Below are 19598 nucleotides of genomic sequence, written 5' to 3' on the forward strand. Positions count from 1 at the left end.
AACAAACAAAACCAAACAAACAAACAAACAAAAAAAGAAACTAATACACTAAAGGAATGTGAGTTACTCATTCTGACAGAGGAGTCCCTTCCCAGAGTGCTGCCTGAAAGCACAGCCCGTGGCAAGATGCTTGGGCTGCTCTGTAAATGCTTAGATATGAAACTCGCTGCAGAAAGTCTAAGTCAGTGCAAGTGGGAGAGTGCGAGACCACGGAGGCTACTGTCTGTGGGCACCATCCCCCTGCTCTGAGTGTGAACACAGCACACATCAGGACCCGCCACAGTTCCTGAGTACTACGTCATGGCAGCAGTTTTCACAGCTGCCTAATTTATTTTTGGTCAAGCAACGCCCTTTGCCCTTTATAAAATACTTTCAAGCAGTCTGGCTGGGTTTTTCTAGTTAACTCTCAATAACCTGAGACCATATATATCCTGAGGAACAGGGTGCCTGCCAGCTCCTATAGCCTGACTTCTGGTTCTAGAGTGCACTGTTCAGCACTGCCAGCAAGTTCTTTTTTTTCTTTTGGTTTTTCGAGACAGGGTTTTTCTGTGTAGCTTTGCGCCTTTTTCCTGGATCTCGCTCTGTAGCCCAGGCTGGCCTTGAACTCACAAAGATCCGCCTGCCTCTGCCTCCCGAGTGCTGGGATTAAAGGCGTGCGCCACCACCGCCCGGCACCAGCAAGTTCTTTACCACTACTTATTTAGTGAAAGGGCTAAGAAGCAATTGGCTTCCAATGAAACCAAAGAGAGGGCTGGGGAGACAGCTCAGTGGGCAGACTAGCAACTGTGCAAGCATGAGACCCTGAGTTCAAGCCTCAGCACCCACATTTATAAAAAGCAGAAACACATGCTTGTGATCCCAGCACTGGGGATGCAGATAAGGCAGGAACCTTGGTACCCACTGCACTGCCAGTCTAGACGGTATGTGAGCTCCACACTCTGTGAGAGTCTATCTCAAAATCTCACAGTGGAGAGGCTACAGAAACGGCTCAGGGGTTAAGAGCATTTGCTGCTCTTGCGGAGGACCCAGGTTTGATTCCCAGAACCCACATTCACTGGTTTACAACCACCTGTAACTTCAGCTACAGAGGATCCCATCCCTTCTTCTGAACTCCACAGGCACATACCCACACACAAGTACACATGATTAAAAATAGAAACAAAGCTTAAAATATGTCTTAAATTAAAAAAAAAAATTAAGGTGGAGCACAGAAGAGAAAAAGACACCGACTTTGACCTCTGGCCTCTGCGTGCACACACCTACACATGCACACACATGAACATGCACAGGCACAGATGTACACTCATACCAAAAAAAGGAAAGAAGGAAACAGAAGAATCAAGGTTCTATAAACTGTTAAGTAGTAATTCACAAGAAAAATGACATTTGTGGGGGCTGGAGAGATGGCTCAGTGGTTAAGAACGCTGACTGCTCTTCCAAAGGATCCAGGTTCAATTCCCAGCACCCACATGACAGCTCACAACTGTCTGTAATTCCAGTTCCAGGGAACCTGACACTTATGGCAAAATATCCATGCACATAATATAAAAAATAAATAAATAAAATAAAAAAAAATGAAAAAGAAAAATGACATTTGGACTTGATTTCCAACATGCATCTTACAGGTAAGGTCTTCAACTTCACAGCTAGGAATAATTACAGCTCGAGAGAAGCCCAAGAGCCCAGTACCTGTCGGTGCATGGAGTCTTTATTTGCAATTTCATTTTCAAGTTTGTCATTGAGGTCATGCACAGACGTGGCTTCACGTTGTGCTGCGAGGTAGCGTTTCTCAAGGGTGGTGATTCTCTCCTCCATATCCTCCTTCTGGGCCATCGCCTGTGTTGAGGATTCCAGAGGGAAATGGGGGTGAGAAATGCAGAACTCATCAGAACACTCAGGAGACAAAAAGACTAAGTACATCTCAAGCGTGAAACTGCTGTTCCCCCCAAGTAAACTGTCAGTTTTTTCAAACTGAGTAAAATGGATGTACTTTAAGCATATTCACCCACATGAAGAGCAGCTTTGCCTGGTCAATCTGCTCCTGTCACCAAGTGTGTATCTGACTACACAATATTAATAAAACACTCCATATGACACTTCAGGCATCCAAGAATCTGAAGGCACCTGTGGTGAATGTGTAGCCTGTGTCTGCCCAAGCAACAGCCAGGCTCACATAGCCTGTGGGCAGAATTGCTTCATTTTCTCAGGTAAGAACTGAAGAAACTTGCAAAGCTCAAGCATGTTGACAAATGAAACAAAAGTCAGCATCAAAGCCAATGCTACAAAGCCCAAACACCAAGACCAGGACTGGAACTTTTGGCATGTTTGATATCTGTCTTCTATCCCCAAATTCGGGTTTTAGCTCCTTCCATATTTTCTAAGTGACTGCTGGCAATCTTTAATATATTTTTTGAAGAAGCAAGTCTTAAAAGAATATCACAATTTTCTGCCACATAACTAATCCCCTGTGGCCCAAGAAAAGCACAGCCCGGTAGGTTCTATAATACATACAGTGTTTCCTTTAGTCTGAATCCTTACAACAAATCACATTCATCTCCACAATTAAAGCTCCCTGGTCTCATACATGCTAAAGATAGGGGCCTCATGGGGTAACAAAAGTCAGGTTCAGCTGGGACAGAAAGAGCTTTACGAGAAAGCACACAGCTTTCATTTCTTTTCTCATGATTAATGAGGGTCTTGTGAACAGTTACCAAGGAAAAAATGGTTGTGAGGTGTCTATATAAATACATATTTCCATAAAGACCCTGAGGACCAGAGTGTAGCAATCCGAAATGACAGAAGACGGCTGGCACACTCCCTCTCTCCTACACAAGCATAACCTATACCACGTCTGTGGGCGCTGTGGGCAGGTCAGAAGGAATGGAACATAAGCGAGAGCACACTACAGCAGCCGTGGAGACATGTGATCTCCACGTGAGGGCAGTGCAGGAGGGAAGGGCACACGATCTGCATCCCAAAAGTCCCTGTAAGTGAGAGCAAAGGACAAAGGGAACGGGAAGCCAAGTGCAGCCCACACTCACTTCGCGGACATCTCGCTGCAGTTTCGTGTTCATCTCTTCAGACTTGATGAGGTCTTTTCTAGCTGTGTCCAGATCCTCCTCCAGCTCTGCTGCGTGACTGGACAGGGAGGCCAGGCGCTCCTTCATCTGGCTCTGCTCTCTCGCCTGCCTGTCTATGACTTCCTGCAGCTCCAGCACTTTGGCAAGATCCTCATGGCTCAAGGAGCCGTCAGAAGATCTCTGAAAAGCACAGCCTTATGGCACCCTATTTGGTATACCTCCAGAAAAACAGGGACCCTCAGAGTGACCTGTGTGCTCCTCAGAGGACACAGACCTCACCACAGTTTCCCAACAGCCCCACATGGCAAAACAAAACCGGAGACCCCACAAAAAAAGCCAAGGACTTGCCTTGCCGTTGGTGCTTGGTGTGTTTTCCTGTTCATGGTTTCTGTCAAGCATTCCATCTGTTAGTGTTTTCTTCTGATTATTCTGTTCTTTAAGAATCATTAGCTAAAACAGAAAATTCGAACACACCGGCATGAGATTTTTGTGTAAGAAGAATGATCAAGGTGGCCAGTGGCTTTTGTGAGACAAGTGGCTATAAGTGTTGTGCAGCCAAAGGCTCCAGCAGAGCTCTAGAAACCATTTGTCATTTGTGGACAGAGGCACTTGGAAGAGGCTCAGGGCTGAGAGTGAGTCCAGTGACCCTAGCAGGCTGATCTACACCTAGGAAAAGAAGTAACTCCATGTAAGGCACTGGGTTCGGGCCTCAGCTCAGGGGGGAAAAAAAGTAACTTCTTGCGTCTATTACTGTCTCACTTCTAAATTAAGCAACAATAATCAAACCCCTTCAGTTCCAACCCCATGACAATACCCCATGCTCACCTCTTTGTGGGTAGCACCCAGCTCCTCCTCTAACAAGCTGCACCTCTCCAAGGCTACTCGGAGTCGCTCTCGTACCTGCAAGTGAAGGGCTGAGTGTGCACGTGGACTCCTGCTGCACGCCCAATGCAGCACAGCATTAGTGGAACACAACAGACTGGCTTTCTACCGCCACCAACGACACCCCGGTGGCTCTGTTCTGAGCAAAGCACAGGGACCACAGGTGTGTGTGTTTTAAATGTGGCAAAATCTTGTTCCTAAATAAATCAGACCACTAAGTTATTATTATTTGCTTTTTTGACAGAGAGGAGAAGGTTGAGAGAGAATCTTGCTGCACAGCCCTAGCTGGCCTAGCACTATCTATGCAGCCAAGACTGGCCTTGAACTCTCAGCAACCCTCGTGGCCTTTCAAGTGCTAGGATTATAGGAGTTGGTAATCATACTAGGCCAAAATTCTTATTAGCACACTGACAGAAAAATTTTACAATTTTTAAGACATTCAAGGCAAGGATGCTCATCAGCCACAGAGGCCGGTGCCTTCAACCACAGAAAAGCTTTTCACAGGCGCTCCAGAGGTTATAAAACAGTGACCACAGTGTCCATGAAGCCCCCGTGACAGGGCAGGTGCTGTCAGTGTGGTGATGGTACCTTCTCATCCAAGGCTTTGTGGTGCTCAAACAGTGACTTGAGTGCTTTCAGCACCTCCACCTCGCTGGACACGCCTGCAGGCGACTGTGCCTGCCTCTTCACCACTGTCATCCGCAGAGAGCGCTCGTGCCTGGAGACTAGGCACTCTAGGTGCTCCAGCAGCAGCTGCAACAGAGCCCAGCAGGCAATAAAGTGCTTGCCTCACAGGTAAGACTCCACCCACAGCAAGGGAAGATGGATTCAACTCAGCACAAGCAGAGCAGCCCCCAAGGCTTCTAAGGTCCCATGGTGCTGATGGGCTGATGGCCCGCCCACTCTGCAGAGTGGGAAAGGCAAAGGGGACTGACCCTGGTGTTGTTCCTCTCTGCCTTCAGCTCAGCGATTTCCTCCTCCCTCTCCAGAAGCTGCTCCCTACACACGTTGAGTTCCTTTGTGAGCGCAGCAAACTCCTAGAGGGCAACAAGCACAGAGAGACTGAATGAACTCATGAGCAAATAGAAACCTCTGCAGAGAAAAGACCCCAAGAGCATTCACTGTCCCCACCCACTGGAACACACAGGAAGATCCTCCAGGGAAAGGGGGACTGACTGGCCTATCTCCAGGCTTCCTTAATAACCTAGACCCTCATCCAGCCCTCCAGCTTTCCCTCTCTCTGTGTCCCCGTCATGGCCAGTGGGCATAGTGCAATCCAAGCCCACCTCCTCAGCAACCTCAGGAGATCAGGAACGGAACAGGTAGAGGCATTTTTAGTGACTAAGACATGTGACTTAGAACAACTGGAGGAAGAAAAGAAAAGGCCCTAGAAGGTTACTCCCTGGCCTGACCTCTCTGTGGGGCATTTCATGGCCAGTCTTTTTAGGCAGAAAGTGAGCTCAAAACCAAACCTTAAAAACTGATTTTTCAGCCAGGCGGTGGTGGCACACACCTTTATTCCAGCACTTGGGAGGCAGGGCCAGAAGGATCTAAGGATCTCTGTGAGTTCAAGGCCAGCCTGGTCTACAGAGCGAGATCCAGGACAGACACCAAAACTACACAAAGAAACCCTGTCTCGAAAAACCAAAAAAAAAAAAGCTTTTTCACAAGCTCAAACCTTTTGCAGAGAGGTGAGGAGAGCACCCAGAGATCCAGATGGCCATCCCCAGTGCTGCCCCAGAGCACTCCTCACACTGTCTACTGAGTGTGAGTATAAACCATGAGTTCACATGCTTCTGCCAGTTTCTCAAAGGAGCCAAGGCCTTTGAAATAATTACTTTGAAGTAATGCACCTGCTGTTTCTCTGGGCTTCTTAAAGGAAGGGGGGTGCATAATGGCCTACCTGATAGAGAATGAAACAGACATTCAAAGTATAAAGAGTGGTTGTTGGGCAATTTTACTTTTAAAAAGCTGGTCGTGTGAGCCAGGAAGTGGTGGTACATGCCTTTAACCCCAGCACTTGGGCAAAGGCAGGCAGGCAGGCAGCCTGGTCTACAGAGTGAGTTTCAGGGCAGCCAGTGCTATACAGAGACACCCTGGGGGGTGGGAGGGAGTCGTGTGTTCAAATCACATCTACATCAGACTTTTGTCACTCAGAGTCAACTGACTATCAGTCACCCACTCTGGATTCATCAGGCTTGCCTGTGCCCCAAGCCAAGCACAGGCTATGGGTGAAGACAGTCAACAGTTGAAAGAGCTATCTCTAAAGGAGCAGCTAGAGGGAGACAGAGGAGATGGTTGAGAGAGTGCAATGGTCAATGGAGAGCCAGGGAACGTCCCTCCCTCCCTCCGCGTCTGTCCCCCACTCCCCACTTCCGGTGGCTGGGGGAAGCATGTAATCATTTTAACTCATCCATGTCTCTCAGAAGAAATTAGCAGTTCTCCTGCAGGAATAGTAGCCACGGTGATCCACTCTTGACCTGGCAGCAGGAGCTGGGCCACGGAGACCAAGAACACTGAGACTAAGCATAGGCTCACATGGCAATGCCACATGTTGCAGCCCTCAAGGGCTGCCCAAGCTGCGGGCTGTTACTGCCTGGGATGAGGGAGGATGACCTGCAGTCGCCCTCATTCCCATACAAGCCAACATCCTATGGCATCATCTGGCATTGCTCCATCTCTCAGCAGCAAACAGCTTGTAATATTTTTTTTCATTTTTTTTTTTTTAAAGACAGGGTCTCACTTAAGTATCCCAATCTGACCTTGAACTTACGACTCTTCTGATGCAGCCTCCCAAGTATCTGGCTTCCACTTTCATTTCAAATGTAACAAACTGTTACAGACTTGCTTTTAAGATCCCCAAGCTGCTCCCATTCTCCTATTTGCTTTTTTTTTTTTTTTTGGTTTTTCGAGACAGAGTTTCTCTGTATAGCTTTGCGCCTTTCCTAGAACTCGCTTTGGAGACCAGGCTGGCCTCGAACTCACAGAGATCCTCCTGCCTCTCCCTCCCGAGTGCCGGGATTAAAGGTGTGTGCCACCGCCACCCTGCCTCCTATTTGCTTTTGATGTGCTCTCCCTATCCCTGTCCCTGCCCCTGTCCTCCCCATCCCCCATTTCCACTCTCAACAGCCTTGGCTGCTGAGGAACTTGTTTTGTAGGCTGAACTCCAACTCATGGAAATCCACCTGCCTCTGCCTCCTGAGGGTGCTGAGATTAAAGGTGTGTGCCACCATACCTGACTCCATGTGTGCTCTTAGCACAGAAGGGATACACTTACTTTTGTTATTCCAGTTATATATTCATGTTTACCATAAACTCAACAGTCCAGACCTATGGTGGCACACTGCTCCAGCCACAGAGAACAAACTCACAAAACTTGACATCATTTTACTCAAAGAAAAAACTTCTCTTTGCTCAAAAGGATCCAACAACAGAAAATGTTATCAAAGCAAATTTAATTTAGGAGTTTAGATAAACATTAGGCAGGAAATTCCAAAGCTGCAGACTCCAAAATCACATCCCTGCTGTACAAAAATCTACAAGACCCTCAGCCATGTGCAGTAGGGATCTACACATCACTATACAAGGTCCAACTCTCCACATACCTTTTTTCTCTTAAAACAAAATTAATTCTAACCAGGTGCAGTGGCATACTCCTGTCAACCCGGCATTCAGGAGATGGAGGATCAGGAGTTCAAGACCATCCTCAGCAATATAATGAGTTTGAGGCCAACCTGGGCTACCTGAGACTTTGTCTTTAAAATATAATAATAATAATAATAATAGGGGATTAAAAACAGCATTGTCGGGTGATGGCTTAATTTGTGGAGTGTTTACTGCACAAGCATGAGGACCTGAGCTTGATCTTAGAACCCATGTTTAAAAGAAAATAGAAAAGGTTGAGTGCAGCGGCCTGTGTTTCTAAGGCCAGTGCTAGAAATACAGAGGCAAGAGGAACACACACACACAAGCAAACAGAGAATAACCATAACCTGGTGCTGAAGAGGTGGCCTGGTTGTTAAGAGCACTTCCCAGCACCTATAGAGCAGCTCACAAAAATAAGTGATAAATCCCTTTTTTAAATACTGTAAACCACCGGGCGGTGGTGGTGGCACACGTCTTTAATCCCAGCACTCGGGAGGCAGAGCCAGGCGGATCTCTGTGAGTTCGAGGCCAGCCTGGGCTACCAAGTGAGCTCCAGGAAAGGAGCAAAGCTACACAGAGAAACCCTGTCTCGAAAAACCAAAATAAATATATAAATAAATAAATAAATAAATATAATAAAATACTGTAAACCAAATACTATACTTATATTTTTAAGGCTTTATTATAATTTCTATATATAAGCATTTTGCCTGCATGTCAGTTTGCATGCTAATCAATGTGCACAATGTCTGTGGAGGCCAGTAGAGGGCATCAGATCTCTGGAACTGGGGTTACAAACAGTTGTCAGCTGCCATGTAGGTGTAGGGAACTGAACCTGAGTCCTCTTTAAGAGCAGCAAGTATTCCGAACTGCTGAGCCACCTCTCCAGCCCCAAGTTATGGTCAATGAAAAAGAAGAGCAGGCACCAAGGCCATGTGCAGGTGGGGACTGTGTTCTTCACCACTCAAGGTGCCGTGCACAGTGGTTCTGCAAACCCAGGCTACTTACTGATATTGCCATGTTTAACAGACATCATAACTACTGAGGGTTTTGGTCATCCATTTAAAATCTGACAGCCACCCATAATTCTATCTAACACCCTCTTCTGATCTTCATGGGCACCAGGCACACACATGATACACATACGTAAATGCAGGCAAAACACTCACACACATAAAAATTAATCCTCACCCCAAAAACTAAGTCTGTACAAAACAAATCTGTATTTCCATTTGACATCATCAGAGAAGAGTCATTGAGAAAATAAGATTAACTACCAAAATTAGTTCAAGAACTTGGTTTCTCACAATGCTTACTTAAAATTTTATCATTTCTGGACAAAAACAAACAAACAAAAAAACCCTGCTCTACCAGACAGAATACAGAAACCAAATATTATGGATCAAAACCCACAGTCCAGCCAAGGTCCCTGGGCCCTCTGGATCAGAGGCATTTCTCTCTACAGGCCTCCACCTCCTACCTTCCTTTTCTCCAGGAGGTGGCACCACTCCCCACCCCCACCCACACTGTCTAGCTCAGCCCCTTCCACACTTGTGTTAGTTCCATACTCCATACACTGCCAGCACCATCAATGGTGCCTTTTAATGTTTAAATTATGTTTTGTTATTGTACCAAAAACTTCCATGATTATTCCAGCATTTTAAAAAGGCACCTGTGCCACACAGCAGATCAGAGACAGCCTGAGGACGCTGTGCTGCTGAAAGAAGCCAGAAGTACAAATATTGTGGGAAATGTGAGCATTCTCATCTGCACTGGGCAATTAAAAAAAAAAAAAAAAACAACAAACTGGGGGTGGGAAGAGTTCACGAAAGGCAAAAAAGCCCCTATCTTGTTGTTTTAGGGCGCAGTCAAAAGAAAACACAGAAACAGTAAACACGTCTCAACACAAAAGCCAACTCTCACAACTGACACCACCTGCAGTCAAAGCGGTAGCCTGCCTTGGGATCTGAAATGAGGTGGAGAGCAAAGTGGACGGAGCTGCGCCGTTACCCCAGTGCTCACCTCTCCACCCACTGTCCACTGAAGCAAACCATGGGGGAAAAGGGCTGGAGGGACAATCTAGCCCATGATTCACAGCCTCTTGGGGCCTGCCCAGAGCCACATGGCCACAGAAGCAATAGCCTGTCAATCGCTGGGCATCAGCAGCAGCAGCAACAACAACAACAACAACACACACACACACAAACACACACACACACACACACACACACACACACACACACACACACACATCGGGTATAGCGGTGCACTGCTGTGATCCCAGCACTTGGGAAGCAGAGACAGCTTGAAAACAGCCTGAGTTATGGAGCGAACCTGTCTCAAATGTCATAAACAATTCTGTCACGAGTTCTAGCATGTCTTTTCCCATTTCTCTTTTTGAAAACTCATGCAAAAGTCCACACCTAACCTTAACATCTCACTAGGAAGGCCTGTTTTGGTGAAAGCAAATATACATTATTCTCCTTCTGTATTCAGACCAACTACAGAAAAAATACTCTTGAACTGCTAGCGCTGTGATCTACTGTAGCCAGTGAGGGCGCTAAAAGTGACCATTCATATCTCTACATGGTATGGATGGTTGACCATTAAAACTAGAAAAAAGGGCCAGCAAGATGGCTCGTGGGTAAAAGCACTTGCTGCACAAGCCCAACACACCCAGAACACACTGTGGAAGGAGAAAACGGACTCCTGAAAGTTGTCCTCTGACTTCCAACCAGGTGCTATAGGACATACGTGCACACACGTGCACATACACACGTGTATATACACATAAACAAATAATATATAAGGTAAATTCTTTTGTTTTAAAAAGAGAAAGGAAGGAAGTTTGCCCCCTTTGTGAACAAGGTAGACGTTCAATGGCATGGCAGTAGGGACTGGCCGCTTGGAGGAACCTCTTGCTGAGGGATGGCCCACACTCCCTCCCTGGCCTGCAAGCACTACTTTTGTCCTCACCATCTGTGCAGCCTGGCTTCAGCCCCACTTCCTCCCCAGAAGAATTCTGGCCAATACAGCCTCCACTGAGGGTACAAGCCAGCTTCCATCCCCACCTGATCCAGGCACCCCATTTCCTGATTTGCCACTTTAGAACACAGGTGTCCCTGGGGTCACCTGCCTGTCCCTCCTATCTCTATGTGGGCATCTCACAGGCTCCATACACTCTCACACTGGGTCCATCACTTCTTCCTGCCCTGCCTCAAGCTCCTCCTAAGCTCAATGGATATCAGTACCCAGCCATACAGGTCAGATGCTTACACAGCATGTCACCGCCTTCCACTCCCTCCATCCCACACTGGGGACTCTTATGGCTGATTGCACCTCCTACACATATCTTCTGGAATCATCTATTTACCAGAGTCTAGCTCCTCCATCAGGCCACCATGTCCACTTGGTCTACTATGAACCTGCCTAGTTCCCTGGCCTTCTTCCTTCTTTCAAATCTGTTTTGTTTTTCTGAAACAAACAAAAATCTGAAACTCCTTTGCCTAGATTTCTTCAAGAAGGCCCTGGAGCACAGAGTCAACGCCAAAGCTCCTCTGGTACTAGTGAAAAGCTCCCAAACATGTAACCCAAGCATTTGCATGGGTCACTAACCCTCACTGCCAGGTAGCACAAGTCCTCCAAGTACAGAACAACAGTGGCTCCAGCAGTAATCACTGCCTCACAGCCAGCATGCTGCCACAGGGAAGCCCACATTCCTCCACACTGTCTCTGCTCTTCTTCTGAACATCACCTCCTACTGGCACTCTGCCTCAGATCCATGGATCTACCCACTCAGAGCAGCTGCTGTCACCCTGCAGTCACCCTCAGAGTTTGAACACTTAGTAAAATAAGAGGCCTTCCTCAACTTCCCCGGCTGGCTGCTAGCAAAGCCAGCCTCCCAGCTTCTTCCTGCTAGCCTAAGTGTTCCAGCAGGCAGAAGCCCAGCTCTGCCTAACCAGTGTGCAATGCCCACGTGATGGCAATGGCACAAAAGATACTACCCTCAAAGGAGATGCTGCCTGGTAGAAATACGATACCATCTGATTTGGCTCTGGTTTCAGCAGACCATACCAACCCCAGGTTTTCAGGAGACAGGACATGGCCTACACAGTAGATGCCCTGTATATAAAAGCTACCTACAAACTCCTAGGCCTCACCCTCCTGAGTCAACACTCTGGATGGATCACCTGGCTTGTTTTGAAATTTTCCCTGGGTAGCTCACTACCCTTACATTTTGGAAACAGGCATTTCTGATCTTGGGTTTGTCACACAACTTCCTCCTTCAGGCTTATTTACCTACAGAATGCATGTAAAGATTCCTTATTCTACCCAAGGTCCAAGACTGCACAATCCCATGAAAATGACCCATGTGAGCCACTTGACAGGCAGGCAGTGGCACTACTAGTCTATTAGCTTAGCAGGAGGCCTATTGGGGAATATTACTTTAAATGTGTAAAGGTGTGTTACACATTTGTTTATACTGCATTTGTTTAACTATGTAAAGATGTGTTGCTTTTGTTTATGCTGTATTTGTTTAATGATATAAAGATGTGTTCCTGTTTCACCTTGCCTGCCTAAGGCACCTGACTGATCTAATAAAAAGCTGAACAGCCAATAGCTAGGCAGTAGAGGGATAGGCAGGACTGGTAGGCAGAGAGAATAATTAGGAGAAGGAATCTAGGTTTGGGGGGAGAGAAAGAAGAGAACCAGGGAGAAAAAGAGGGAGACACCCAGGGCCAGTCAGCCACCAGACAGACAGACACAGAGTAGGACATACAGAATGAAAGAAAGGTAAAAAGCCCCAAGACAAAGTGTAGATGAAGAGAAACAGGTTCATTTAAGTTATAAGAGCTAGTGGGACAAGCATTAAGATTTGGCCAAGCACTCATAACTAATAGTCTCTGTGTCATGATTTGGGGGCTGGCAGGCAGTCAAAGAAAGCCTGCTACAGAGGCCTATCAACTCTTCATGTGGCACTGTGGGGGGACCCAGGTAACTGCTAGAGATACACTAGCTGACTCTGTCATTAATGAAGATGAAGCCACTCAAGTTTCTTCAGGTCATCCTTCTTTGTGGCAGCAGCAGCATCTTCTCCAAACAAGAGTCTCCTGACACATGTGGCAACAGGTGCTGTCACTCTGGGGACCATTCCAGATCTCTAGCCTGCACTTGCCATGATTGATCTGCGCTAAGAAGAAAGTCTTCAAGAATGGCCTGGATTTAGGGTCTCACAGCTCAAAAAATGTTCTCAAGGTTTGGCACCCCTCAGAACCCAAGGATCTCAAATTCTCCTCTCATCTTGCACTAGATGCTAGTGCATCATTAGCCACAGGCCTGGGTTGTCTTCTGGAGCTGGCTTTGTCCTCGCTTCATGCTGAGGAGTCTGCCAGGGCCTAAAATGACCCATCAAAACCTGAATATAGGGGCTAGAGAGATGGCTCAGTGGTTAAGAACATTGGCTACTCTTAAAGAGAGGCCTTGGGGTCAGTTCTCAGCGCCCATTCACATAGTGATTACAGATATCCTTAGAAACTCTCAGTTCCAAAGGATCTGGCACCCTCTCCTGGCCTCTGAAGGCACCAGGAATATACACAGTGCACTTACATATGCACAAACAAGCACTCATACACATATAATAAAAATTAATAAATATCAAAAACCTGGATATGGACTCAGGCTCAGCACAGCACATACAAAAGAAACAAAACAGCCAGGCAGATCTGGCTAATTTCTAAGAGAAATAGAAGGGCCAAGAAGTGGTTTCAAACACTGGGCTCAGGAAGCTGAATACACTCCTTTCTCAACTTCTGGATCAGCAGCTAATGTGTTCTGGACTCCTAACCTGAAACAGCTCTGTGTGAGGCCAGCCCTGAAAGTCCTAGTGTGGCCTTGACCCACCTATGGCTAACCAACAGTCTGGGCTCAGCAGCTGGGACACTTCCTCACTCCTGACAAGCAGTCATTCCTAACGAGCCAACATCTTGTTGTTGTTGTTGTTGTTGTTGTTGTTGTTGTTGTTGTTATGGCACTGTGGTTAATGAGGAGCTGGCATAAATGTTGTGTGCCAGCATGTAGAATCTGTCTCGTAGTGCAGTCATGCTCAGCTAATTCCCATGCATCTTACAGCAGAGATAGGGCACTGCACTGAATAAGGCCATACATGTAGCTCAGCTTCTCTGACAATGCTATTCTGTGACAACCGAAATCACACTGTACACATCACTGAAGTAGTACTCTCTGCTGTGCCACACAACTAGAAATGGGTCAGTCAGAGGACATGTGCTGTCAATGCCACTGTCACCAATCACAGAACACTGAACACACATCACATCAGCTTTACTGTCTGTGACTCTCCAATATAGTAAAAACTCACAACAAAAGGCATGTTATGTTTTGATGAGCAAGCTAAAGGCCACATACAGTCCTCAGTGTTCATGTATGAATACGCAAGGGCATTCTGCACTGGTTCAGCTTCAAGGCTGATGGTCTAGTCCCACAGCCGAACACCCAGGAAAGCTGCCTTACCCTCTTTTTTCCTCTTTCCTTTCTTTTTGTATGTGTTTTGGTTTCTGAGATGAATGGCTCACACAGTTCAGGCTGGTCTCAAATTCACTTTGGAGTAAAGGATGACTTTGAACTCCTGACCTTCCTACCTCCACCTGAGTGCTGGGATCATAAGTGTGCATCATCATGCCTGACTGTGAACAACTTCTAAACACATGCACACATGCATACAATGTGCTTAATTCATCTGAATGTCAGCATCATTTCTCTCCATTTGTAATACCTGCCTTTTAAAAACTACCTCTAGTACTGGGGATTGCTGTGGGATGTTCTGTATGTCCTGTGGGAGCCCTTCTTGGGTTCTTTGTGGCGTTACCCAGCAGGTCCGCATAGAGGATGATTAGGACCATGGGCCTGAGTGCAGGTGTCTGAGATGGTCTGCACTTGGCTGTGCTGGGGGATGGTCTGTATGTCAAGTTGTTCTGATTGATCAATAAATAAAACCTGATCGGCTGTGGCTAGGCAGGAAGGATAGGCGGAACTAACAGAGAGGAGAAATAAAAGGACAGGAAGGCAGATGGACTGACTGCAGCCGCCGCCATGACCAGCAGCATGTGAAGATGCCGGTGGGCCACCAGCCACGTGGCAAGGTATAGATTTATGGAAATGGATTAATTTAAGCGTTAAGAACAGTTAGCAAGAAGCCTGCCACGGCCATACAGTTTGTAAGCAATATAAGTCTCTGTATTTACTTGGTTGGGTCTAAGCGGCTGTGGGACTGGCGGGTGACAAAGATTTGTCCTGACTGTGGGGAAGGCGGAAAACTCTAGCAACAGGGGATGGAATGAAATATTATCTACTATAAAAAAAAAAAAAAAAAAAAACCACCATAAGCCTAAAGTGAGTTATACTTGGTATCAAACTGAATCTTCTTATCCATCATGCACAGCAGTTGGTGCCCACTGCAGGAGTCTGAGAAGAAGCTCCTCCTCTCGTCACCTTACCTCAGACCACAAACTGAATGGCCAGCACTGGCTTCCACCTCAGCCTTTTGGGCTGATTGAGGCACACAGGTCTGTAGGAGTCACAGGCGAGACAGTGCATTCTGGCTACAAGCTAAGTTTCCATGTAGGACACATTTATCTCTTGTCTATAGCACTACCACATTCATTTAAATCTCCCACAGAATAGCCACAACTGATTTTCTCTTTGCTTGACAACCCAATCTCTAGTTTAGCCATCTGGGCACCCTGTGACATTCTATCTTGTAAAGGAACCATCTGCTGTGCCAGCTCCTGGGCATGTGCTTCCAAACTGCTGCCATGTCCTAATGCAGTGGCTATGCCTTGTGATGCTGGCAGCAATGGTACACTAAGCACAAAACAGTATGTGGGTGTGGGAAGTGCCAGTGTCTGCAGCTCTGTGGGCGTGACAGGCTGATGCCAACCTGAGGGCAGGGCCCTGAGTAACTTGCCATTCCTCTGGTAAAAGGAAATAATGCTGCCCTCATTGGCCAGTGAAGGCAGGAAACCCAAGGACTTCTTCCTCTTCACACACACATATACACACACCACTCAATACTTCCCACACCAGGCGGGGGACTATTCACACATAGAGCATTTCTCCAACACACACTGGCTGGATTCCCAATTCCATTTGACTCTGCATGGCCTACCCAGAGACAACATCAGATCCCACAGGTGGGCTCCACCCCACAAGACTGCACATTCTAGCTCCCTGAAGGTGGCATCACTTCAGGTTGTTGAGGGTTCCTGCAGGCCCCTCCTTAGTTCTGGGTCACTTGCTGGAGTAGAACTTAGGGGGAGTGCTGCCATGATGAAGGGTGACCACAGCTACCAGGCCAGAGTGCCTCCAGAACAAAGCATGTGGGAGAAAGTGTCTCCATATCCCCTTTAGGCCCACCGCCCTCTGGAATCTCCCATGGTCAGCTATCTGGATACTTGCACCCTATCTTTGACCTTTTTGTTTGGTTTGGTTTGGTTTGGTTTGGTTTTTCTAGATAGGGTTTCTGTATAGTCCTGGCTGTCCTGGAACTCCATCTGTAGAGCAGGCTGGCCTTGAATTTAGAGATCAGTCTGCTTCTGCCTCCTGAGGGCTGAGATTAAAGGTGTGCACCACCACACCCAGTTCCTGTCTTTTACTTTTTATTGAGGCTTTAAGGCCTGAGCAGGCTAATGCCATCATAGCCTCTAGTCACTCTCCACTCCTTTGAGGCTAGGGAAGGGGTGGGGTTGAGATTTCCAAACCCTCAGGACTATCTTGAACTTTCCAGTACCCAGCCCCAACCTGAGACAACATGGGCACCCTGAATCACTTGTGACCCACAAAGGGTGTTCCTGCCACTCTGGAGAATCTAGGGATGAAAAGGTATGGGCCAGGGCAAAGACCAAATACATAATTCTTGTTACAGTCTCACGTTTGTCACCAACTGAGAACCAGTTCAAATTTAGAGGTCAGCTCATCCAGATACTGAACACTGTGACACCACTTTCCCAAGGCTGTACATGGGGGCAGGTGCACACAAGTGGCTCTGAAGACAAACTTGACATCCTGCACTGAGCAACTGCACTGCTATAGGAGTCATTCTGGATGCCTTCCTTCCAGGCGCACTTAAGAGTAGCATCCTGAAGACATGCATCTCCAGACATTGCATCTGGGGCAGGGGTGGGGAGGATCTAGAGCTGCTGTGAAGTCCCAAGAGGATACAGGACATGATCAACTTTGTAACATATGCAAAAGATACCTCAGCCTCAGCTGCCCACATGCAAGAGCTTCAGGTCATCCTTTTTGCTCATATCAGGCATGCCATTTGAAGGCACTGTGTCAGAGAAGGTGTTCCAGAAAGAATGGAAGGTCTAGGTGGGAAACTAGAACTGAAAGGTGTCTTGCTAGAGAGTTCTGCTGGCACTGAGGAACATGTGCACCCCAGTACGGCCAGCTGCATTACAGCATTTCCTGGCAGTTTGCTGATGGCCCAGGAAACACAAATGCTCCAGTGTTCATGGTCACACGGCTCAGGCTGCACAAAATGGTGTAACTGAACTTGAAAGGCCCTGAGTGCTCGTTCATGAAGTTTTCCTAACAAGAATGACTGCCTACCGGAAAAGACATAAAAAGACGTAAGTGATCGGTGGGAAAGATAAGAAGAAAGAGCTATTGTCAAGCCAGGAAGAGTCTGGACACGCCCCATCTCCGAGCCCCACACAGGCATCGCTTTGCTTGTGCAAACTACCCATCACAGCCCTCCCACACAAGTTCTCAGAGGGCCCACTAGAGCCCTGGAAGTAACCAGCCTCTTGAGAGCTCCCAATCCTCCAGGCCTCTGCTGATTCTCTCTCAGCCCTCCTGCCTCCCACAGCTTCCCTGTACCCACTTCCAGGGAACCACAGTTACCATTCCTCCCTTGCTGCTGCTGCTGCTGCTGCTGCTGCTGCTGCTGCTTCTTCCCACAACATCCTGTATGTGCCTGACCCTCACAGATCATGCACTGACCTCTGCAGTGTCTATCTGTGAGGCACCTAGGTAACATGGGCTTCATCTGCTCTACCAAAGCACCACCAGCATCTACGGCATCCCAAGGAAGGTTTCTGCACTGTCAAACGCCAAGCTCTGGCTAAGCACCTAGCAAAGTCTAAGTGTCCATGTATGGGGCTAATCATCAATTTTCCTGACAGCAGATGCCACTGTGACATGCTCGTCCTGAACCGCCAGGATGGGTTCTAAGTGTTCAGGCTCTGTAAATCAGCTTGACAAGCATGCTAGATCACACGCAGTTTTACCCCATAACTTAACAAGCAGTATCTTGAAAGTAATAGGGCACAAATCTGCCCTAGCTTCATCCCCAGTTCTACAGAAACCAGGCGTGCTGGCAGCAGTGGGGACGCAGAAGGAAGAGAACTGGGAGTTTAAGGTTTAAGGCTAATCTGGGCTTCATGGGACCCTGTTTCAAAGGTGAAAGAAGGAAGAAAGGAAAGCTGTTTGTTTGTTTGTTTGTTTGTTTGTTTGTTTGAGACAGGGTAGCTTACATTGATCTGGAACACAGTGATCCTCCCTCTTCAGGCTTCTGAGTGCTTGGATTATAGGCATGAGCCCTGTTCAAAATTTACTGGGCCAAAAAAAGACAAAGATACTAAGCTATTAAGCTAAGTTCCCATAAAATAAAAAGTACAATACATCTATATTTAATTGTTTGGGTTTTTTTTTATATGCATGGGTGTTTTGCTTGCAAATGTTTGTGTTATCACATTTGTGCAGTGCCAGTGAAGGCCAGAAGAGAGTATCAGATTTCTGGGTTGTAAGCCAACATAAGGGTGCTTGCTGGGAGTTGAACCCGGCTCCTCAATAAGAACAAACAGCCAGTCTTTTAACGTCAGGATCATCTCTCCAGGCCCTAATGTTTTTGTTTTGAAATACTTTCACAGACTATATGACATTTATTTTCAGTAACCCAGCCAGACACCTCATTTCATAAATGAGAAGACAGAATCCAACAGCTCTGAGAGGTACAAAGGTCCCTGGGTCAGTAGTATCTGCTGCTGCCTTCAGGAAGATTCCACCATGACCAAAGCCAGCATTAACTGAGTGTCCAGGAGGTGTTGTATGGGTGTTTTGCATCAGTTCTCATGAAATATGCCATTGTCAGCACCCAAGCGTACAGATGACAGAAGTCTTAGCAATGAACTGTCCTGACCAAGGTTAGAAAGCAGGCTGAGGATCGAAGACTTCAAACTGCACACAGCAGAGTGAGGTCTAAGGGCAGGAAGATAACAGAAAAAAGGGCTGTTTTCCTAGGCAGCCAATGACTTCATCATCAAATGGAGAGCATGATGCTCACCACCCATCAGATGTCTTGTGATTCCTTTTGTCCCTCCAAGGACCAATACCCTTGGTCCTAATACTTCATTTCTGCTTTTCCTGCACTGAGGGCTTCTTAAAAAAATCAGTGTGGTGGTACACAGCTGTAATCCAAGCACACAGAAGTTTGAGACAGGTTTGCTCAGCCTAACATGAGTTACCAAACAAATCCCTGTGCCGCCAGTCAATCAAAGGGAGAGTCAAGGCAAACAGCAGAGAAGGCATCAGCAGCACAGGTATCAGTCCCAGCCTCTCCTCTAAGCAACAGGGACACAGAGTCTGGGTCTTTGCCTCCTACCCGCAGAGGCCAGGGCAGGCGTTGGGACGGGTGCTGTGAAGAGAGGCTTTCTACAGGCTGTGGATAAAGGGGAGGTAAACAGCTAGGGTGGGCACTTAGTGAGGAAGAGCATGCAGAGGTGAGAAGAGCAGAGACAGAGTTGGCAAAGGCAGACTGAGCAAGGTTTGGTTTGTTTCTCATGCCTCAAATGGTGGCAAATGATGAAAGGGCCTAGAGTACGAGAAGGAGAAAAGGATGAGCAGAGAAGACAATGATGAGGAGACTATGGAGGAGGCTGGGGAGGCCATTCAGTACTTGCTTTTGCAGTACTG

At 47.1% G+C, this 19598-nt stretch overlaps 1 protein-coding gene across 16 annotated transcripts in view; it reads right to left on the reverse strand.

Annotated features, from left to right (window-relative positions):
• The window catches only part of Ppfia1 (PPFI scaffold protein A1), an 88757-nt gene that overhangs the window by 47756 nt on the left and 21403 nt on the right, over positions 1-19598 (reverse strand). For all 16 annotated transcript variants that reach the window (XM_076556061.1, XM_076556058.1, XM_076556047.1 and 13 more), the window contains exons 3-8: positions 4898-4999; positions 4551-4715; positions 3906-3980; positions 3429-3530; positions 3042-3260; positions 1690-1836 (exon numbers count right to left, since the gene is read on the reverse strand). In XM_076556061.1, coding sequence (XP_076412176.1) covers positions 1690-1836; positions 3042-3260; positions 3429-3530; positions 3906-3980; positions 4551-4715; positions 4898-4999 — 810 coding nt within the window. The remainder of the gene's footprint in view (positions 1-1689; positions 1837-3041; positions 3261-3428; positions 3531-3905; positions 3981-4550; positions 4716-4897; positions 5000-19598) is intronic.

The sequence above is a fragment of the Peromyscus maniculatus genome, chromosome 1 (genome assembly GCF_049852395.1).
Source record: "Peromyscus maniculatus bairdii isolate BWxNUB_F1_BW_parent chromosome 1, HU_Pman_BW_mat_3.1, whole genome shotgun sequence".
Classification (NCBI taxonomy): domain Eukaryota; kingdom Metazoa; phylum Chordata; class Mammalia; order Rodentia; family Cricetidae; genus Peromyscus; species Peromyscus maniculatus.